Here is a 24459-nt window from a genome sequence, read left to right as displayed (position 1 = left end):
GGTTTAATGATCATGATATCACTGCTTGATTGGCCAGCAAACTCCCATGACCTAAACTCCATAAAGATGCTGTGGGGTATTGTCAAAAGGAAGATGAGAGACACCAGACCCAACAATGCAGATGAGCTGAAGACCGCTATCAAAGCAACCTGGACTTCCATAACACCTCAACAGTGCCACAGGCTGATCACCTCCATGCCACACCGCATTGATGCAGTAATTCATGCAAAAGGAGTCCCAACCAAGTATTGAGTGCATACTATACTGTACATGGACATACTTTTCTATGCATGTTATCCTATATTTATGTATTAAAAATCTTTTTTTTTTTTATTGGTCTTATGTAATATTCGAATTTTCAGAAATACTGATTTTTGGGTTTTTACTAGCTGTAAGCCATATTCATGAAAGTTTAAAAAAAATAAATGCTTGAAATATATCACTCTGTGTGAAATGAATCTATATAATTAACGAGTTTCACTTTTTGAATTGAATTACTGAAATAAATGACCTTTTTGATATGCACCTTCATAAGTTTATCGTACTACAAGGGTATGCACTTCCCTGATCTGTGTGTTTTTTTTAGATTGTCCAGAGTTCTTGTTTTGGCTGCAAAGACCCCAATATAGTGAAGGCTGGAACACTGGTTTGGAGCTTTTTGGGCTGATCACACCTCAGCACGAGAGTGGGATTAATGGCGATCTAGGTAATAAAAAAAAAAAAATGTGATTTTCGTGTTTGTGATTAAACAATGGGTAAACTTTCAGTGGGGATGGGTCCCACAAAAAAAATGACGACCTTGATTCTTGTTTAAAATCTTCATTATGCTATTCAAAATAAAAATTGGGAAATTTTTAATTTAATTGTGGCCCATGGCCTGTTACCAATCGCTTAAGTGACCCCTGCTCTTCAAAAGGTTGAGCACCCCTGGGGTATGTGGTCTACCTTGATTGAATAAAAAAAAAAAAAAAGTATGACCAGTTTTTGACTACTATTAAGTCTGAATCAAGCTCATTATGCTTTATGAAAGAATTAATAAGAAATGACAGTTAAACTCTTGACAAACATTGTCAGCCCTGGATCTTCTTTTTTAATAATCCCAGCCCTGAACACTTACTGCTTTACGAGTGTGATATTAACACCAACCTGGATTACACCCTTATCCAATGATTCAGCTTCAGTTAGACTTTTTAATTTATTACTGGACTACTAGCAGATGCTATTTATTGTTATGTATAGTCAGTATATTTGCTCTGTATTTTTAATAAAAGACATATTTGTGAACAGACTTGTTACTGTAAAGAACCCAACAAAGCCTACCACTTAGGGATTGTTTTATACTCTCAGATTTCCTTTTCAATAAGAAAAAAAAAAAAAAAAATATCACAAGTGTACAACTGGTAATCTGACTGCACACATTATAAATCGCCCTGTACAAGCTCCTTTAGAGCTCCAAAAGCAATATCATCCAAGGGCCTGCTTGACTGGATGGTAATCAAGGTTCACGTGGCAGAGCTGGGTGAAGAGGTGGCATAACAGACATGAAGTCATAAATACCTGTATTCATTTATTTATATCAGGTACGTATATAGTGCTGCCGATTTATGCAGAGCTTTACATATTGTACATTCACATCAGTGCCTGTCCTGAAGGAGCTGCAGTCTAAGATCCCTAACTCACATTCATACATATACTCAGGGGCGGACTGACCATTTTGGGATTAGGGCACTGCCCGAGGGCCCAGGGTCAGTAGGGGGCCCCATGAGAGGTTCCACACTACAGAAAGAAGCCAGGACCTTCCATGCAGGCTATGCTGTGGTAGATATATAAATGCCCACTCTATGTGGCTGAGCTGCAATTTGTAGGTGGGGCTCGAGTGTGGACACAGGGGGCCCCATGATCTCTGATTGCCCAGGGGCCCCATGAGTTGTCAGTCCACCCCTGCATATACTGGAGCCAATTTAGACAGGAGCCAATTAACCTACGGGCATGTCTTTGGGGTGTGGGAGGAGACTGGAGTACCCGGAGGAAACCAATGCAGGCACAGGGAGAACATGCAAACTCCAGGAAGGTAGTGTTGTGGTTGGGATACGAACCAACGACCCTAGTGCTGCTAGGCGGAAGTACTAACCACTTAGCCACTAGGCTTACCTGTTGAAAAACACTGAAGGATCCTTGCCAAACACACATTACTGTGCAGTCCAATAGATCCAGAGTCTGACCACATTCCCAGTGCACTCCACATACACTAATAGATCAGGTCAGACACACCCCCTCTCACCCAGCAGTCTGTGGGAAAGTGTTTGTGCTTCCTCCAGATTTGTCATCCTTATCTTAAATTACTTACTGAGTCACTGACCCAGAATACACACGTGAATTAGACGTGTCTCAATAGTAGATACACACATAATTGTTTCAAGCCAATAGGGCTTGTTTGCACAATGTGGTAGCCCTCTGAAGAACAATCTGTGAGGGATCTTCATGTGGATGCCTTTGAAGCCTAGTGGATGGGGTAAAACTGCAGCTCAAACACCTCTTTTTACTGCCCCTAAAGCCCAAGTGTTAACTAAGCCTCACCAAGTAGTGAATAAAAGAGGAGTACAAAAGCCATGGAGCTTATACCTTCAAAAAAGTCAGCAATGTCAGCTCCCACTTTGGCTCCATTCACACCTGAGCTTATCATTTTCAGGCGTTTTTCGCTGAGGAAGTCTACGCCCACATGACGTAACGCGTACGGGGGATTGGTCACACGGTCCACGGTCACACGGTCCGTAGGCTGTCTTACAACCCGGAAATCAGGCACCATCCAGCACGCTGCAGGCTCTGCAATATATGCTCGTATATGTGCAATACAATGTAAGTGCAATACCTTTCATTTTGAGCAAATAAATCGTTTAAATCGCAACAGAGAGCACTAGATCTGTTCCTTTTTTTTCCTTATGTTTGGGCACGATCTGGGAAGCTGTATCCTTTGCCTTAATTGATTCTTATGCGGCTTTATGCTGGAGGCTGTGGTCCTGTTCTCCATTGGATTATCATTGGATGATTGTTCATGCTGTTTGACCCTTTGAGGTCGAATTTTGGAGGTGAGAGGTAGATAGTGCCAGGTGATGGGAATTGTATGAGCACTGAAGTCACACTTGCTGCTATTTTTTCACCGGATCACCAGTGGACTGTGTCTTTTATCATCTTATCATCTTTTCTAATTTTATCACCAATATGAACTCTCATCACAATGCTTATTTATTGATTGTTTGGTTTTAATATATTTATTACCAATTGAATTTATCTACATGGACTGCGCTACACTTTTTTCTATTATATTACTGTGAAGGTGTTGGATTACCCTTTTTAGTGTTAGCTGCTGGTCCTTGACAATTTATTCAGCGCTGAATCTTTTTTAACATAGTTTTTTGCAGGTGTTTGGAGGCAGGCATTGACATCTAACAAAACGCCTGTAATCTGCCAAAAAAGAAGCTCATGTACTTTTTGAGCTTTAGGTGTTTTGCTTCAGGTGACAAAATGCTTATATGTGAACAGGAGCCATTGAAATGAATGGGATTTTGATTGTTGGGCGTTTTGAGACTTCAGAGATGAGCGTTTTACGAGCTGTAAAAACGCTCAGGTGTGAACAGGGCCTTTAGGTTTCTTAAAAAGTGCAAAACGCATTGAGAGTTTTGCAGTTTTATTATTGAGGACACAATTCTAGTCTACTGTGTTATTTAATCCTTCATTCTGCATTTTTTTTATGGTTTCCAGCAAATGCATCATCCATGAACAGAAGTATATGTAAAACACTAATAAATGACCTATACCAGGGTTTGCTGCACACAAGCATGCGAAGGGTTTCTAATGTTAGCTGGATTGTTCTCCTGCTTCCTGGGCTAGCATTACAATGGCTTGAAACAGGTATGTAGGTGATTCTCAGATATTGTGTTACCATAATCCCTTGATAAGTTAATAAAGAAGAAAGGGAATGACCCCCTAAAAAGGGTGGGACTTTAAGGGTAACTAATAAGGATCTTTTTTAAAAAAGATAGAATTAATTAAAATAAAATACAGTTTATTGAAACAAGTGTGATTGTGAAAGATCAATCAAACAATAATGATACATTCCAAATACAATACAATACAATTGCAGATGCATGACAGAATCCAACGCGTTTCAAAATTTGTATAGTACCAAAATCTTCCTCAGGGAATCTGCATGTCTTCCTGGAAAGTATAATCATATGCCACAAGTAAATCCAAGAGAACAAAGCAAAATACAAAAACATACATTTTGTGTGTCACATCAATCATATCAAGTTTTTGCATATGCGACAACATATTATTTCATCTTGTGAGGTATCATACCAAAAAAAAAAAAAAAAAGGGGGGGGGGGGGAGAAAAATAATAAACGACAAAATATCACCAGGTAGGTGTTCACATACCGGCAGGTGTCCGGAGCCACTCATACTATCCAAGGAGGGATATATAGGGGTCCCGCAGAGTGGGAGCTAGAATCAGGTATTTGTATTATTTGTATGTCCTCTATTACCTGTAAATAACAGTGCAATGTCAAGAAGATTCGCTCCAAGGATAAATTTCCTTATATCTATGATTACGGATCACTTCACCTGTTATGATGATCCAAGAGGGGGATGAGTGATATGTAGAAGTGAGGAAGAAAAAAACCTTTTAAGTGACGGAAAAGATTCCAGTCACCTTCCCGTTGGTGATCCTCAACTAGAGGTGCCTATTGGAACTTAATTTATGGTGACCCCTGAAAGCAGATGGAGAAACACAGGAAGAGGAAGTACTAAAGAGCGGAAGGCTCAGAACATAAATTATCCACAATTGGATGTATTGTAGTTATTATTGTTTGGGGTGTCTTACCTCCGTGTTGTAATGGGACATCCAAGATGCCTCAAATATCTTAGATAGATGGTACGTTGGGATGTGGCCAAAAAGTATATATATATATGTAGGAATATATATGGTATATTATATTCCAACAGATAAATATCGTTTGCCTGAAAAAGAGACAATGCTTATAGAGGTGTGTTTAAGGGGTGGGGGCGTGTGCCCACTAAATAGTAAGTGATTTCTATTTAGTTGCCTTACCTCCGTATAAATATAAAAAATGACAGCCAAATCCGGTGCCACTTCAGCAGATGCAATATCCACTTGGGGATGCACTTTTGTCCCAGAGTGGTTCAATGTTGATGTTGGTATTCTGCTTTATCTAAAATATAGAAAGTTTTATATTGCATCTATCTGATTACCTATCCAGGATATTATATAAGCCAGGAATGACCCCAATAAAAATAAATATAAATATAAATACCGTTAGGTGAAAGAAAGCGGCAGACAATCAAAGACATTATCTTCCAACAGGGATGGATAAAAACCCCCACGGCTGATAATGCAGCTGGTGGAGTTAGCCCATTGATCTGAAGGAGTAAATATGTATAAGATAGGGTTCACCTAAGTTGAGGTGCCGAAAGCATTCTAACGATCAAAGATCCCCCAAAAAAAGAGTACTTACTGAGCTATAAGGAGGGTTGGAGGAACAACAATTCTGTCCTGTCACGGAGAGATCACTCACCGGACTGATTCTCGGCGTTCCCTTAAGTATCACAGCGAGGCCCGTAATTTACCGATGAGTATTGCGAGGCCTTGAGTGATGTCGTCATTTCCGTCTGTTTAGTCTCGCGCAAAATGCCGCGAGTTTTGGACGGTGACATCACATCCGGTTTGGGCGTGTATTCCAGCACTACACGGAACATGACCGCGGTGATGGACTTCCGCCCTCACTTACAGAAGGGCGTGATTACAATATCCGCCCTTAATTCTAATAGTTCGTGAATATTGATGCAAATAGGAATATAGGGCATTTTAGCAGAACGTAGTTCCAACTATATGTGTATCCGAGCCATAATAATAAAGATTATATGAAAATTTCAAGGGATATGCCAATTTCCTATTGTGGGGAAGATACTTGGCCTAATAGATACAGAAGGGGAAATCCTATCAGATATCGCCCCGGCACGGGTGGTGGCGTTTAACCCCCAGATGGTCGGGGGTTCAAGCATGGAAGTCCCACAATTGTTGTAGGGGATTTATCCAGCTATATAGCGCATAAACTCTCCAGATGAAAGTGGGACATCCAAAATCAGTTTTGGGTCCCAAGGAGAGCGGTCTCACCCGTGCCGGGCTCCCAACCTGCGGGATATCTCTCCATAAAAAAGATATGAAAACGTGCAATTGCATGGTTGTGATTTCCAGATTGCCGGGATGTAGACCCACCAGGAGGAAAGAGGGGGGGGGGGGGGGGAATGGGAAAAGAAACAGAGGAGGGGATGGAGGAAAGGAGGGGGAAAGAAAGGGGGGAAAGGGGGGGGAAATGGAGAAGGGGGGAAAAAACAGAAAGGGGGGGAAAAGAAAAAAGGGGGGGGGGGAAAGGGGAGAAGAAAACAGTGGGGGAAGAAGGGGGAAGGGAAGGAATGGAAGGAAATATATATAAAAAAAAGGGGGGATAATTACCTGATTGGATGTTTTTGGAGAAACAAATGTTAGTCGCATCATGCAATCACATAATTTGGGTTACAAAGTATAATATACCAATTTAATTCATTAATAAATCAAAATAATATAATGAACCCACTTAGAGGTATGCATTAGCCTGGATAAAGCTAAATACAAACTACATATATCCTCAGAGTGCTTAATTCAGAGCCCTCCAGAGGGATAAGGGATAGGAGGAGGAGACGCCAAAGATAACTCTGAGATTATCAGAGGGGATTTTGAAAGCATATAGAGCAGACAAAATAGAGGGAGGAATAGGGGGGGGGGAATCAAACAAAAAAGAGACAAAAAGGGTAAAAGGAAAGTCAATACTAGACCTCCAACAAAAAGAGGAGGGGCTACTCAAAGGGAAGACCCTTAATCTGTCTTCCCTGAGACGAATCCCTCCAAGAAGGGTCTATAACTTGCTGTTTCATTCAGGCCGGGGGGGGTCGTTGCCCCAAGTCTAGCAATCCAGCGCATTTCATGCTGGAGAAGCTGCTTGTTCCAATCGCCCCCCCTGGCCGGAATGTGCACCCTTTCAAGGGCATAAAATGTAACTTTGGGGGTCCTGTATCTGTGCGCGATGGCCATGTGTCGGCCCAGTGGTAGATAAAGATTGCCGATGTCGAGGCTTTGCATGTGTTTGCTAATGCGTTTCCCAAGTTCTTGTTTGGTCTTACCAACATAAAAGGCCTTGCATTCACATCGCATCAGATACACGACCCCCCTAGTTTTACAATTAACAAAATGTTTTGAATGATGTAGTTCACCATTGGGGAGCTTTGTACTTTTACAACGGACTATCACCTTGCATTGGTCACAGTTGCCGCAGGGAAATGTCCCTTTGTCGCGGCAAGGGTCTCCTCTCTCTGCGCCCTTGTATTCACTTTGGACTAAATCGTCCATCATGGAGGTGGCTCTTCTGTATGTGATGGCAGGGGAAGGAGTTACTATCTGTTCAAGGATAGGGTCCTCCCTCAGTATTGCCCAATGCTTTTTGAGAATTCCATAAATTTGGTTATGTTCATTGGAGTAGTTAAGAATAATTCTTGGTGGGTTCTTTAAAGGTGCCCTTTCCCTTTTAGAGGTTTTAAAAAGTAGATCCTGTCTTTTCATAGTTTGTACCCTATTGAAATTTTTCCTAAGACACGTCTTGGAATATCCTCTTTCGAGGAGTCTCTGTGTTAGTTCCCCTGCCTTTTCCCTAAAATCCCTTTCTAGGGAACAGTTTCTCTTAATTCGTAAATATTGCGAAAATGGAATTGATCTCTTGAGTGGCTCAGGGTGAAAACTGGCTGCATGCAGCAAGGTGTTCCCTGCTGTGGACTTCCTAAATAGGGTTGTTGATATATGACCTTCGTCACTTTTGTGAATAGTGATATCTAGAAAGTCCTCAGATTTTTGATCATCATAACAGGTGAAGTGATCCGTAATCATAGATATAAGGAAATTTATCCTTGGAGCGAATCTTCTTGACATTGCACTGTTATTTACAGGTAATAGAGGACATACAAATAATACAAATACCTGATTCTAGCTCCCACTCTGCGGGACCCCTATATATCCCTCCTTGGATAGTATGAGTGGCTCCGGACACCTGCCGGTATGTGAACACCTACCTGGTGATATTTTGTCGTTTATTATTTTTCTCCCCCCCCCCCTTTTTTTTTTTTTGGTATATTACCTCACAAGATGAAATAATATGTTGTCGCATATGCAAAAACTTGATATGATTGATGTGACACACAAAATGTATGTTTTTGTATTTTGCTTTGTTCTCTTGGATTTACTTGTGGCATATGATTATACTTTCCAGGAAGACATGCAGATTCCCTGAGGAAGATTTTGGTACTATACAAATTTCGAAACGCGTTGGATTCTGTCATGCATCTGCAATTGTATTGTATTGTATTTGGAATGTATCATTATTGTTTGATTGATCTTTCACAATCACACTTGTTTCAATAAACTGTATTTTATTTTAATTAATTCTATCTTTTTTAAAAAAGATCCTTATTAGTTACCCTTAAAGTCCCACCCTTTTTAGGGGGTCATTCCCTTTCTTCTTTATTAGCATTACAATGGCTAATGTCCCAGTGTCAGCTTTACTGCTTCATGGGTTAGCTCCCTACATTAGAGGAGAGGAATTTGACTCATTGTCCAATGAGAAGGCTGGAGACAGAAAGGAAACATACAAGTAGACATATGCCGGTTTTCGGTAATTCGATATATCGCGGTATTGCATAGCCACGGTATTGTTATTGTGGCATTTTTAAAATACCGAGTTTCTCTGCTCCTGGGTCTGACTTGTGAATTGATACATTTCAGTGAGCTGGATGACTCATTCACTCACACAGCAGTTCACTCACTCAATAGAAAACAGCTCTGGTAATATGATCCTAGAGTGAGAGACTTCGCTCCCACTCAGCACACACCCCCATGCTTTTTCCAGGGCTCAGATACAGAAACACTGCTAATACAAGCAAGTTTCTGCAGATAGAATTAGATAGATATTATATCTATATATTTATATATAGATAGAGAGATAGAGAGATAGAGAGATAGAGAGATAGATAGATAGATAGATAGATAGATAGATAGATAGATAGATAGATAGATAGATAGATAGATAGATACACACACACATATACATACATACATACATGGGCATAGCAGCATATCATATATTATATATATATACACACACACACACACACACACACACACACACACACACACACACACACACACACACACCCGCATAGCAGCCCACATTACATTATTATATAGCCATCAAGCAGTGTCTGGCCTACCTGGTGATGACTGGTCCTGGCACTCTGATCCGATAGCCTGGTCTTTAAAGGGCCAAATCCTTGCGGTCCAGAAGTTGTTAAACATGAAGGAGGAGGTGTTATTTATAAATGACTTTACTATTGCTTTAGGCCTGGTTCACATGTATGCGGGTTGGGGGCCCACATTTGCACAGGCATAGCAGCCCATTGATTTGAATGGGCTTGAGCTGCTATGCCTGCGTTTTCGGCTGAAAAAAGGTGCATGCAGAATTTTAAAAAATGCAGTGGCCGTGAAATCTATCCTTCTTTTGCACCATGCGACTTACCTGCCGTTGCTGCACACGCAAACTGTTTTTAAATGCCGTGCCCACGTATACAAAAAATGCAGAAAGCTTGCCAGAGCAGGAACTGCAGGTAAGTCGCATGGTGCAAAAGCAGGATGGATTTCAAGGCCACTGAATTTAAAAAAAATGCTGCATGCACCTTTTTTCTGCGGAAAATGAGGACATAGCAGCCCGTTCAAATCAATGGGCTGCTATGCCTGTGCAAATGTGGGCCGCCAACCCGCATACATGTGAACCGCCAACCCGCATACATGTGAACCAGGCCTAAAGCAATAGTAAAGTAATTTATAAATAACAACACCTCCTTCAGGTTTAACCACTTCTTGACCACATGGATTTGCCCTCTTAATGAACAGGCCATCGGATTGGAGCCGAGCGCCAGGACCAGTTATCACCAGTTAGGCCAGACACTGCTTGATGACCTATTTTAGGCCTGGTTCACAGAGTCTGTACTGACTGACTATATAATAATGTGCATAAGTGAACCAAAGCCCCTAAATTCAGCAATGAAATTCAAGTGAGGTAGAAATTTAATAATTTTAATTTAATAATTGAATACCGTGATAATACCATATACCGTGGCAAAACCTTAATCAATTAATCGCAGCATGAAAATCTGATACCGTCAGAAGCCTACATACAAGTATTGCTCAAAACCTATGTACCAGTGGCGGCTGGTGGGAAAGTCTGTGCGTCCAGTGCTTCTCCTCTGGCCGTGCATCTCCTCCCTCCTCCTTGCCCAATAACATCGCTTCTCCTTTCCGCCAATCGGGAAAGGGGTCTCACGACCCGCTTCCTGATTGGCTGGGAGGAGAATCAGTGTGACAATAGTGAATATTCACTCGCTATTGTCACACAACTGTGTGGGCTCAGGGCGCAGTATCTGCGCCCTGAGCCCACCCTTTTTTGAAGCCTATAGGAGCCTCTGGCTCTAATCACGTGCTTCAAAAAAAAATAAAAAATTCCCCATTGGAATCCAGGCATCCGGCGCCCTGCATGTAGATTAAGGGAGCCAGATGCATGGATGGGGCGCAGCACCCCTGCGCCCCTAATGGACAGGCTGCCACTGCTATGTACTTACGTTTTCTTATTAGGCACACGCCACAAGTCGCATTAGACATTTGTGGACTAAACCTATCTGAAATATGGCAGTGTGTTTCTGGTGGATTAAGCCCTTAGCTCCTACCAAACAGACTGACAGGAGTACGGGGCTGTCTATAAGATAACCATCATAAAAAAAATTTAAAAAAACCAACAACTAAAAAAAGTGTAGAGCTGCTCCTATTATGGCAGTGAAAATTGTAAAAAAAAAAAACGAAACAATAGCAAACCAAAAATCTTAACAATTAGTTACGGCCACGTTCACATATGTGCGAATTAGATGCGGTTTTCACCGCATCCAATTTGCATGACATGCGAGTGTGATCGGCTCTCACATGTCCGGGGCAGCCAAAAGCGTCCTGTGCATTTTTGGGTCTGGTTCAGGTGCTAATTCAGGCAAAAATTTGGACCTGAATCACACCTGAACCAGTGAACAAAAACACACTGGACCCCATGATGGAAACCGTGGCCGCACATATGTGAACGGCCAAAATCCATGAATTAAATGTACTGTATAATACCACTCAAAGATATATGCATAGACAGGAAGGGAATTTGTTTGTGCATAAGTAATTTTCTGATTTCTTTGATCATCTCTAAAAAATAAGTACACTTCACAAATATAATAAAGAAGTCAAATTTTATTAAGCACTACAAAATAAACGCATACAAATTAACTCCAAATCCAGGGGTTATCTTCACACCAGTTCAACTTCCACACTAGAAAATCTTTAATTTGTGGTCCAAACACTTAAAGTGAGATCACCCTGAGTGAGATTATCTTTTTATTGGAATGATGTTGCACCTGTTAAAGTTAAAACAAAGACAACAGACATTTAGGGTACCATGAAATGATTATGCTCATTAGGTAATAAAGACTAACTACACTTATATAGTATTTATGTGGATTTAAAAGGGACTCTAAGCCCCGGTTCACACTACTGCGTGTGCGGGGTTCGCATGTCATGTCGGAGCGCACTGCTCCGACATGACATGCGATCAGCTGTGCGGTGCGAGTTTAGCCATACAGTTTGTATGGCTAAATTCGCATCGCACCCGCAGCAAACACGCACAGGAGGCATTTTTGCTGCCGCATCAGGATCGGATCGCACAGCGGTTCACACTTGTGCGATCCGATCCTGTGCGAACTGCACGATCGCACTGCGATATGCGATCAAACTGGGGGTGTCGTTAAGATTACATTGACACCCCCAGCGGATCGCATATGGCAGTGTGAACTGCCGGGGGTGCGTGTGCGATGCGGGAACAGGCTGCGAATTCGCAGCCTTCCCGCATCGCATCAGTGTGAACCGAGCCTTAAACACACATTGTTTAATTTACATTGTTCTTACCATTTCTGTATATGAATGAAGGCACTGTAATTATTTTAATAAAAACAAATAGGATTTTTGTTACTTAGCCCCGGTTCACACTTGTGCGTGTGCGGGGTTCGCATTTAATGTCGGAGCGCACTGCTCCGACATTACATGCGCTCGGCTGTGCGGTGCGAGTTTAGCCATACACTTTGTATGGCTAAATTCGCAACGCAGCCGCACCAAACACGCACAGGGACCCTTTTTGGCAGCCGCATCAGGATCGGATCGCACAGCGGTTCACACTTGTGCGATCCGATCCTGTGCGAACTGCACGATCGCACTGCGATATGCGATCAAACTGGGGGTGTCGTTAACATTACATTGACACCCCCGCGTATCGCATGTGGCAGTGTGAACTGCCGGGGGTGCGTGTGCGATGCGGGAACAGGCTGCGGATTCGCAGCCTTCCCGCATCGCATAAATGTGAACCGAGACTTACTGTAAAATCCATTTCTCTGCGTTCATTGACGGACACAGTGCTCCATATTCAGAACCATAGGGTTACATAGCCCCCCACAGGTAGGACACTAGGCAGAAAAAACAACTTGGCTATGCCTATGGGCAGTCCTAGCTGGAATACACCCCACTCTCTGCTATAAGCCTTCACTTTAGTAACAAGCAGTATCAGAAGTATCTAGAAGGGGTGGTTACCTTGCCCATCAACGAACTCCGAGAAATGGATTTTACAGTAAGTAACAAAAGTCCTATTTCTCTTTCGTTCATGGAGGTGCTCCATATTAAGAACCATAGGGATGTCCCCAAGCAGTGCCAAAAACATGAGGGGTGGGATAAAAAAAACCAAAGCTAAACACAAGAAGCCAACCAGGAAACAGGAGCTCAACAACAAAACAACTGAAGCCCAACCTGAACAATACACCCCCAAAGAGGAAACAGACCGTCTAAACAGCAACCTGCAAAACCCAGCTTGAGAGGAGGGAAGGCATAGATCAAATGATACTGCCCCTATGGGGCCCCCAGAGCATCTGTGGTATCCGCCAGAGGATCCCGTGACCTTGCCACAAACCTTGGTACCTTTCTGTTGAGCCGAGACGCCAAAAGGTCCACCTCGGGAGTGCCCCACCGCATATCAAATATCAGTTGAAACACGTGCGGATGAAGGGATCACTCCCTTATAGTCCGCCTGCCAATCTTCCACACCTGGAATGTGCACACCGGAGAATGCTGGATACCTCCAGAGCTGCCAACACACTTTTTGTCCGCCCTGGTCATTGACATAAGCCACCGCCATGGCTTTGTCCGACTGGATCCATTCCTGGAGCCCCCGAGCTGATCCGTCCAGTGATCCAGGCACATCCTGATTGCCCGAAGTTCCAAGACATTGATTGGTAGTCTGGATTCCTCCAGCGTTTAACAACCCTGAGCGAAGCTCAGCCCCAGGACACCTCCCCAGCAGGTCAGACTGGCATCTGTCCTGACCACTGTGCAATACAAGGGGAGAAAAGACTTGTCCTGCAGAAGAGTCGGAGAACTAAGCCACTAGACCAGGGAACCCCTGGTTTCCTGGTTCAGCCGAATATGACGTACAGAGACTTTGGACACTTGTCCCATTGCACCAGGATCTCCCTCTAAAGAGACCTCGTATGGAACTGTGCAAACGGGACCACCTCAAAAAAGGTAGACACCATCAGGCCCCGCAATCACATGCAAGTCCAGAGGGTGGACCTCCTGTGGGACAGCAAGAGATGGAAATCTCAGCATGCAACTTCTGGAGTCTGTCCAGAGGAAGAAACTCTGACCAGAGCCGAATTCAGTAAGACCCCGGTAATCCGATTTCCTGGACAGGATCAGGGCAGACTTCCGATAGTTCAAAAGCCAACCAAACTCCTTTAAGGTCTGGATAGCGATCTCCACGTCGTCCACTAATACAGATGAGGACTCCCCTCTCAATAGGAGGTTGTCCAAGTAGCCCAGCACAGCAATCCTCCGCTGACATAGCAATGCCAAAACCGGGGCCAACACCTGTGTGAAGACCCGAGGAGCAGAGGCGAGAGCAAAGGGTAATGCCACAAACTGACAGTGCTACTCTCCTACAGCAAAGCGGAGGAAACGCTGGTGTTGGGCACATTTTGGAATATGCAAGTAGGCATTTTTGATGTTGATAGAGGCTAGGAAATCCCCCTGATGTAGGGATGCCACCACCATGCGAATAGACTCCATTCTCAATTTCTGTACCCGCACAAAATAGTTCAGGCCTTGAGGTCCAGGATCAGACGAACCTTGCACTCCTTCTTTGGGACTGTAAACAGGTTTGAATAAAAACCTTGAAACCATTTAATAACGGAACCGGGACAATCACTCCCTAAAGCAATAGGTCCTGCACCGCCCCAAAGAGAGCTTACAGCCAGTCCAGGGACAGATGTATATTGGAGGGAAAGAACGAAACTCTATCTTGTAACCAGACAGAATTAATTTGTGGATCCATATGTTATTCACCAAGGAGGTGCACGGCCCGGAAAATCAGTGAAGACGTCTTCCTCACCCCATGCATGGGTGAGAGCGCACCTTCATGCTGAAGGGGCCTTGTCCGCGGGTCTAGAGAAACCCACTCTAAGCTTGCCAAACCAGGGCCGCTTGGAACCTCCCGAGGAGGGCTTGAAAGGTTTTAAACCCTGGTCAGTGTACCCCGATGAACGAAAAAACTTAGTGTGTGCCGAGAAGGAAAAGTCTGGAAGAAAAGTGCTCTTTCCCCCTGTGAGATTCTTAATGATGTCATCCAGGGTAGCCTCAAACAGGCAATCGCCTTGAAAGGGCAAATCAGTTAGAGCTTTTTTTTAGAGGTTTTGTCCGCAGACCAACACTTAAGCCACAACACACGCCTAAGCACCACTGTCGAAACAGAAAGCTTAGAATTCAAGGGGGCTGAGTCCAGAGAGGCATCGCAGACACACTGCAGCCCCTGGATAAACTAGTCACCAACTCAATGAAGGCAGGGAGAATCTGCTCACACCCCCAGACCCGGGTGCAAAAATTTAGCCTACTCAGTTTGAGTTTGCCACACCAAGGCAATGGCCAGGACCGCCCATAACGCCGAACCAGCAATAGTGAACATGTTGTGGGCCACAGACTCCGCTTTTTTGTCAGCTGAATCTTTAAAGGGCGGGGATTCCTCTACCAGAATCATGGTTGCCTTATTTAACCTTGGAACAGGAGGTTGCACCACTGGTGGGACAGTCTTCTTCTTCAGAAGATACACTACAAAGGGTACTGTGCTGCACACACCACCAAAGTCCACCACTGTCCCACCGCACTACCCCGGGAAGGGGGGGGGGGCAAGGAGTAGAACCCGCAGGTCCAAACCTCCCGACGAGTGCCCACGTCCACCTTTCACCTCATCCAAGAGGTGAGGGGGGAATAGCATACTCCCCAAACTCACATAAACCAGATGGGCACCACTCCAGACAGAACCCCTTACCACTGAAATCGAAGACTGTCGGCCAGAAAAAACTCAAGACTCGGGCCAGGACCGGTCGTAAGCGACGTTGCGAGACGTTTTAACTTGCAGGCCAGCCCCCGTCCAGTGGGGCTATGTCTCGACCGACCTAGCGCGGAGCTCTGGTCTGCACGCACTCGACAGCCAGACTGGGAGGACCACTGGATCTAACTATCCAGCCCATTGCCCAGCCCAGCAGTTGATTGTAGATCTCACAGGAAAAACACCAGGAGAAAAATTGCCATTTAAAAGGAAAAAATTGCCAGAACCAAAGATCCCAGCAGGGAGCTAGGTCTTTACCCCGGACTAGGCAAAAAAAAAAAACTGAAGGGAGAAATAGCAGAGAGGGGGATGTATACCAGCTGCCCACATGCATAGCCAAGTTGTTTTTTCTGCCTAGTGTCCTATTCCTGTAGGGGGCAATGTAATCCTATGGTTCTGAATATGGAGCGCTGTGTCCGTCAATGAACGAAAAAGAAAAGTACCTTTTTCTTAATCAATATACAGCTGTCACATGATCCAGACCTTTCCCAGAATGTCTGAAGGGAAACAGAAGCAAGAGGAGCTTTCGGTCCTCTGCTGCTGGTCACGTTAGAAAAAAAAAAAAAAAGCCTTTGGAATACAAAGTAAAAATAAACAATATCAATAAACTGTGTTGGTATACAAATATATATTTGAAATCTAATCTTTATTATTTTTTTTGGCAATAACATGGTGTGGGGGGATTTCTGCCAGTCACGGGCTGTGTCACGCCCCTCCAGCCTCTGTCTTAGAATACGAGGGAGGTGAAGCCTCCATCAATCTACATGAAATATCCCAACTAAAATTTTTATATGTAATATCCCACCCCTGTTGTGTTTAGCTGGTTAGTGGGCATGGAGGAGGGAGGGAGTGGACTGTTATTTACCAATGTGTATACATCCATGTGTGTGACTCTATAGTCACATGGGCTGCTCAGATGTGATAGGTGGAAATCCTCAGCATAGAAACTCACTGAAAACTGAGCATGTGCAGAGCTGCCAACACTGCTCTGCAAAATCCCTAGCTGAATTGGGGAAATGGATAGAAGGTGGAGACAGCGAACAGCAGGATTAACCAGGTTTTTTTGCAGAATACAAAAACGAATCTCATAGTGACAGTGGGAGTATGAACAGCATGTAATAAAGGGATTTTTTATGATGTGGGTTTAGTAATACTTTAAAGGACAAGTTCACCTTCAGGAACTTGTTACATGTTCCACCCAATTTTACGGTGGAACATGTAATATGTAAAGTGTTTCCAATGCTGCAGCCGCCACCCGCTGCCCCCCTCCCTGTGGCTGCAGTACGAGCTATTACGGTTTGAAAATAGCGCGGCCGTACGAGGCTCCGCCCACACAGTAGCATCATTAATACACACAGCTTTGTGTGCCTGAATGAACTACAAGCCCCAACATCCCACAGTACTGTGGTAGTTCATGGAGTCTACATTGACAGTGTGCAGGAGACCTGCATGGCATCAGAGATGTGCTGATCGCTGGTGCAATGCTTTACAGGCTTCTGCAACAAAAAATAATGGACATTTTTTTACCTGAAAAAAAAATGTGCATTTATTTATTTTTTTTTTAAAAAGTGAACTTACTTTAAAGAAGAAGTAAACTTCCAACTTATTTTACCTATAAGTAAGCCTATAATAGGCTTACCTATAGGTAGTGTAAATATCTTCTAAATGTGCACCGTTTAGGAGACATTTACTGTACATGCAGCCAGTGACATCACTGGCACATGCGCTATAAGGGAACGGCCACTAGGCTCCTGCACGCACGCAAAAACTGCTAATGAGAAAAGGTATTTAGCAGTTTATGTTTACTAAAATGATTGCATTTTCATGTTCCATGTGCTGTGGAAGACCAGATATAGTGAATACATGGTCTTGAGTTTAGTAAAACTTTAAGAAATACATTCAAAAGCTCATGGTTACTGTTAACTACAGTAATTACATTTACTTATTAACTGCTGCCCAATGCACTGTGCACAGAACAAAACTTGCCAGCTGTGTTTATGACCACACTGTCGATCATACTGGATGAGCCGTACAAGTGGCTTAAGTAGCTATCAGTCAGAGAAAAAGTGAATATATTCTGCCAGTGTGTATGTTGCTTCTCATGCAATATTACTCTTACTATTACCTTGGGGAGCCAGGATTACATATTGTAACATCCATTTCTAAATGGCATGTTCATTTTTTGGAAACACCATGAAAAGAGGTCTGTTTATTGATTTTTTTTTTTTAAAGGGGTACACAAATACATTTTAAAATCACAAAAACCTTGGATTTAGCTTGTTTAATCAATCATCTATATAAGTGAACTATTTTTTCCAGAACATACCCTAAAAGTCCTTTTCCACTCCATCGCTGTGGGGTTAATCCTAAATGAACAGATTTTTCATCCCGTAATACTGTCACACTTAAGGGTCTCTGGAAATAGAACATTCAAGATTAATAACAAACACAAGACGGGTGTACTCAAAACCATTGGCACATTGTTCAATTAATCTGACCTTTTTTTTTTTTTTTTTTTAATACTGGACAGTTACAATTAAAACGAATGGCGCGGTGACCTCAACCCGGCAATCTTTCTCTGCAGGCTGAATGCTTCTATTTTGTTTTTTCAGTGAAGCCTCCAGGGTGCATGTGATCACTAGGTCATAGAGGACACACTCTGGCTGCTTCCCAGTTGTCAGTGGAGATCGGAGTTGTCAGTGATAGCAGGATTGAGTACTAGCAGTTACAACTACTGTATCTCAAGGGAAGGTTTGGGGGAGGTTGTTGATTATTAACCCCTTTGCCCCAGCTCCCGCCGGTTCTTTAAGGGGAGTGGCATTCTGGGAGGCGGTGCTCGTGATCGCCGTCATTGGCTGTCCCGGTGGTCACATGATTGGAAAACTCCCGATTGTAAGAAGCAATCAGGAGCTTTTCATGAGCAACCGGGACCACTAAGGGCGCACACATTTTCGGCACAGCTCTCTCGGTGCTTATGCACACAAATACGCGGCCCAACTCCTGAGAGGCCACATATTTGCGTGCGGTCAGCATCTAGGGGGTAAAGTTATCCCCAGGGCACTGTGCTAGGAAACTATTGTTTTTTATGAGAATGCAAAAAATGTCATAGATACTTCCCATATGCTTTTAAAAGGATTTCAGACTTCTATAATAGTAATGTTTACATGGTTCTGTGTGCGCTCATTTTCTTTGATGCTTGTGTTTTCTGAGCTGGACTAACAATAATCCTCACATTTTCCTATCTGTTGCACATCTCAGTCATAATTAGGTGATGGGGATACCCAGGGTTTTTTTCTCAGAGAATAGGTGCAGAAACCCACCCTCCCCAGCCAACCCTCCGCCCCTAACCCCGTCCATCTGCTGGGAGAAAAGTAAAGTGGTGCCAAATCTGCCTAAGCCCAAAAGGCACAGAGTACCGCACTTAGGAGCGCATAACACACAGGGCTCAGGAAAGTGTACTCTGCAGTAATGAGGTATGTATCACAGAAAAAAATAAATAAAAATCAGCACAATGGACAGTACTTACATATCTTCCCCAATGTAACTATCTATTGCTCACCCCTGGGCCCCCATTCAAACCTCATCTCTACAACCCTAGTCCACAGCTCCCCTATGCCCCTCATCCACCGCTCTCCTCTTCTTTCCCCTGTGCGCAGCTCACCTCTTCTTTCCCCTGTGCAGAGCCCACCAATTATTTCCCTGTGTGCAGCTCACTAATTCTCTCCCCTGTGCGCAGCTCTTCCCCTCCTAACCGCCACAGCCTATTACCCCCCCCCCCCCCCATTTGCTGCTCACAACTTTTACCCCCCTCCGCAGCTCACCACTTCTCCCCCCCCCCCCCATCGGCAGCACACCTCTTCTTTCCCTGTCCCTCAATTCTGCACCCCTGTCCACAATTTACCTTATCACTCTCCACAACTCACCTTTGTACCCCCTGTCAACAACTCAACTCTGCACCCCCCCTCCTGCCCCCCATCCACAGCCTACACCCCTAGTCCACAACTATAGCTTGTCTCTACCCCCCCTTCCACATTTCACTTCTGCACCCCCATCTACAGATTACCCCAATCCACAGCTCTCATCTCTTCAACCCTCCAAATTTAACCTTAACCCCCTGTCACCTCTAAACAAGCTGCCAACCCTCCTTTCCAAGCTCTTGCCACTTTAACACCTTCCCCCCCTCCCCACTACTCAGCTCTAGCTTTGCACAACCTCTCCCCCTTTCCAGCTCTCACAACTTCACCCCCCTCTTCACAAATTCACAGCTGTCACCTTTCCCACAGATGCCTCCCCACAGATCACACTCCCCCCCCCCCATTCTTTTCTACCTTTCCCTCTATAGTTTTCACCTCCTCTGAGTTATAGTCTCACCTCCACTAAATAGCTTGCGAAGTAGCTGTCAATGATCAGGTAAGAGCATGCAGGCTTTTTTTCCAACACAGTGCAGTCCCGCCCCGCCTGTCAGACCTGTGTAACACAGAGCCAAGCTGGAGTTTTAGAACACTTCACTCGGCTCTGAGCTACACAAGTCTGACAGGCGAAGCGAGGCAGGACAGGACAGGATGGGAGCCGTGGGGCTGGATGGGATAGGAGCCGCGGCTCCCAAAGCTCCAGAGAAATTTTAAAAATGCAGCGGTCGGGGTGTGGGGACCCAGGGCATCCACTGACACATGCACTGCTCTACACATGTCCTGAGTGCCTGGCAATAGGACACAGAAGCCGGTGGAGGAAGGGAGTAGTGCAAAAACTTTCTCTACCGCCTTCTGCGTTCAGGGACATGATGGAGGGGACAGGGCTGCCAGAAATGGCGGAACGCCGTTCCGCCACATTCCGGCAGAAAAAAAGGCCTGGTGATACCAACAAGCCATTCTGTATACAAGAAAGGGCACATTTGTGTAATGACCACCTTTCACTTCACCTGGAAGAGCAATAACATTTGAAAGAGTGAGTAGGGCCAGTGAGAATAAAGCAGGCACTGTTCAGGTGTTTTGACAGCCTGCAGTGCCGGCTGTCAGAACACAATAGCCATAGTGTGAGATTTGTCCATCTGCACTGTTTAGCTTAGATGGAGGAATGCGTTCAGCCTGCAGGCTGTGCATAAAAAAACAAAAAAAAAAACAAAAATCTGCCTGTGTGACCAGCTTCAGTAGTAAAAAGCCAAATGGCAACGTAAAGAATGCATTAGAAATGCATCACATTTACAAAGAGTACACCCGGGATTGCATTTCTGGTTATAAATAAATAAAAACTGACTTTTTATTTTGGCACAGATAATGTATAAAATTTAACATGTGCACTTACCCCCTCGCTGTGCTGAACTACAGTGGCAATATTCTGTAAATTCTGGAAGTTTTTCGAGTTTACTGAACCAAATGCGGTAATTTCATCTCCAACCTGCAGCCCCTTTGGAAAAAAATATAAGATAAAAAAGCAATAAGACTAACATTAATAATGGGAAATCTTAGAATAACGAGTTTGCATCAGAAACATTACAACAGAGTGTGGATGCCAAACACATAAAACAAATCCTAAGCAACTAAACCAAAAAGTATCAATCGCCAGAGTGATTATACTTATAAAAATGGGAGTTTTAAAAACTTACTGTAAACTTTTTTTGCAGTCCACTGTAAACACAAGAAGTCTTGTACCATTGGGCTATACTGTCACAACAAGAAAATCAGACACTAAGAAACAAATTTGAAGGCTAGCCCAAGATAACTGTTTCTACTGCCGGCATCCCTAAAGCCTAGTACACACGCAACTAATTTCCGCCGACCGGTCGTCCGTCTTTTGTTCAGAGTGGTGTCTGTTGGTTGGAATGTGCTCTAGACTGCACATGAATTTTCCCGCACGACAGAGATCTACTTCAGAAGTGATGTCATGTGGATTGCTTTCTTTGTGTTCTTTCATCTCTGAGCATGCCTAGTCTTGCTCATAAGATTTTTCCCCATCGAAATCTGTACTAATGAGACGAAAATCGGACGTGTTTTGATGGTCGACAAAAATTATATAGCCTGCACACCAGGATTTTTTCGCCCAAAAAGTCGGAGTCGGTTGTCGGAAGCACCATACTAACAAGCCGAAAATCGGCAGATCGGTCGGACGAAATTTCCCGGCCGAATTTCTACTCGTGCGTACGGGGCTTTAGTTTTGTGGAAAAGAAGTACCAGGAGGATGATTATAAACACTGAAGGGCAAGATCCTTTTAACCCCAGTAGAATCCATGACAAGGATTTTACAGCGAGGACACAAGACGTCTTGTTCTGTTAGCACAAACAGCAAATAACAAGCACATTTTTTGTTATATTTAGGTGGGAAGGAAGTTTTGGACCTCAACACTATCTTGTCTTTGTGTTAGACCAGAAGGGGTTCTTTGCCAGCTCAGACACTCACCCCGCAGAGGCGATGGCAACAAGCAAACAAACACAATCTTGTAAGTGATAGCAGAAAGAGGAATATCCCTGATAGGTTCAAAATGCAGTTTTTGGTAGGACGAGAGAACCAAACTCAAATCCCCGACTCAGGAAAGCGGACAGGCGGAGCCACATGAGAAACATCCTGCACAAAGGTCTTGATCAAAGTTTGGAAAGCCAGCAGTCTCTGTAACAAGATCACAAGTGTTGAGACCTGACCCTTGATAGTACTAAAGCCCCAAATGCTGGTCCAGACCCTTCTGTGAAAAGGAAAGTATTCATCCCAAGTAGAATTTCCTGGGGTGAAATCCTCGCACCAAGCAAAGTATGCCTACAACAACCAGGGATAGCCCTTGTGAGTAGTAGGCCTCCTAGCTTGTAGCATTTTGGGAATCACTGATTCAGAGATGAAAAGAAGAAAAACTAGCTCAGTCTATGAAAAAGGGGGATAAGACATTCTTCAGATATATAAATGAAAAAAAGGAAATTAAAACAAGGAATAACTAAATTAAAAACAAATGACGGAAGGTATGTAGAAGAGAATAAAGGGCTAGCCGACTGCCTTAATGAATACTTCTGTTCAGTTTTTACAGAAGAAAAAGAAGGAGAAGGACCTCCACTTGAAAGGATGACTAATGAGCTGGCAAAACCATTAACAGATTTATTTAACCAATCATTAGTAACAGGAGTCATCCCGGAAGATTGGAAATTGGCAAATGTCGTGCCCATTCACAAGAAAGGTAGTAGGGAGGAATCGAGCAACTATAGACCAGTGAGTCTGACATCAATAGTAGGCAAATTAATGGAAACCCTATTAAAGGATAGGATTGTGGAACATCTTAAATCCCATGGATTGCAAGATGAAAAACAACATGGGTTTACTTCAGGGAGATCATGTCAAACAAATCTTATAGATTTTTTTGACTGGGTGACTAAAATAATAGACGGTGGAGGTGCAGTAGACATTGCATATCTAGATTTTAGTAAGGCTTTTGACACTGTCCCACATAGAAGACTTATCAATAAACTGCAGTCATTGAGCATGGACTCCCATATTGTTGAGTGGATTAGGCAGTGGTTGAGTGACAGACAACAGAGAGTTGTAGTCAATGGAGAACATTCAGAACAAGGTCATGTTACCAGTGGGGTACCTCAGGGATCTGTACTGGGACCAATTTTGTTTAATATCTTCATAAGTGATATTGCAAAAGGCCTCGATGGTTTGTCTTTTTGCTGATGACACAAAGATATGTAACAGGGTTGATGTTCCTGGAGGGAAACGCCAAATGGAAAAGGATTTAGGAAAACTAGAAGAATGGTCATAATGAAATTTAATGTGGATAAGTGCAAGATAATGCACCTGGGGCGTAAAAACCCAAGGGCAGAATATAGAATATTTGACACAGTCCTGACCTCAGTATCTGAGGAAAGGGATTTAGGAGTAATTATTTCAGAAGACTTAAAGGTGGGAAGACAATGTAATAGAGCAGCACGAAATGCCAGCAGAATGCTTGGATGTATAGGGAGAGGTATAAGCAGTAGAAAGAGAGAAGTGCTTATGCCGCTGTACAGAACACTGGTGAGACCGCACTTGGAGTATTGTGCGCAGTACTGGAGGCCATATCTCCAGAAGGATATAGATACTCTAGAGAGAGTTCAGAGAAGAGCTACTAAACTAGTACATGGATTGCAGGAAAAAAAAAAACTTACCAGGAAAGGTTAAAGGACCTTAACATGTATAGCTTGGAAGAAAGAAGAGACAGAGGGGATATGATAGAAACTTTTAAATACATAAAGGGAATCAACTCGGTAAAGGAGGAGAGCATATTTAAAAGAAGAAAAACTACCACAAGAGGACACAGTTTTAAATTAGAGGGGCAAAGGTTTAAAAGTAATATGAGGAAGTATTACTTTACTGAGAGAGTAGTGGATGCATGGAATAACCTTCCTGCAGAAGTGGTAGCTGCAAATACAGTAAAGGAGTTTAAGCATGCATGGGATAGGCATAAGGCTATCCTTCATACAAGATAGGGCCAGGGACTATTCATAGGCTTCAGATATATTGGGCAGACTAGATGGGCCAAATGGTTCTTATCTGCCGACACATTCTATGTTTCTATATTTCTATGACCTCGTCTCTCAGAACCTGGGCTTCAACAAACATGAAAATAAACCCAGCATATAATCTTTAATAAAAAGTTAACGATAACTGAAAAAGCCAGCAACCGTGAAGTAGGGCGGTCAGTTGGTCTATGAGCCAGAAGAACCAGACAAGCTGGTTATAGTTTGCAGAAGGTCTGCCTGAAGTATTATCAGGTTGGAGTACCACATTCACTTGGGGTAGTTCAGAGCTATAAGGATCATAGGAATGCCCTCCATCTTGATCC

General features: G+C 43.5%; 1 protein-coding gene across 1 annotated transcript in view; it reads right to left on the bottom strand.

The window, feature by feature from the left end:
• Positions 1–11528: 11528 nt before the first annotated feature.
• PSMD9 (proteasome 26S subunit, non-ATPase 9) overlaps positions 11529–24459 on the bottom strand; it is a 42199-nt gene continuing 29268 nt past the window's right edge. Inside the window, exons 4-6 of the mRNA XM_082260758.1 lie at positions 20961–21062; positions 17986–18074; positions 11529–11595 (exon numbers count right to left, since the gene is read on the bottom strand). Of these exons, the coding sequence (XP_082116884.1) occupies positions 11568–11595; positions 17986–18074; positions 20961–21062 (219 nt within the window). The 3' untranslated portion in view covers positions 11529–11567. The remainder of the gene's footprint in view (positions 11596–17985; positions 18075–20960; positions 21063–24459) is intronic.

This window comes from Pelophylax lessonae (genome assembly GCF_965119305.1).
Source record: "Pelophylax lessonae genome assembly, chromosome: 1".
Lineage (NCBI taxonomy): Eukaryota > Metazoa > Chordata > Amphibia > Anura > Ranidae > Pelophylax > Pelophylax lessonae.
This window is presented reverse-complemented; position numbering and strand designations above follow the sequence as displayed.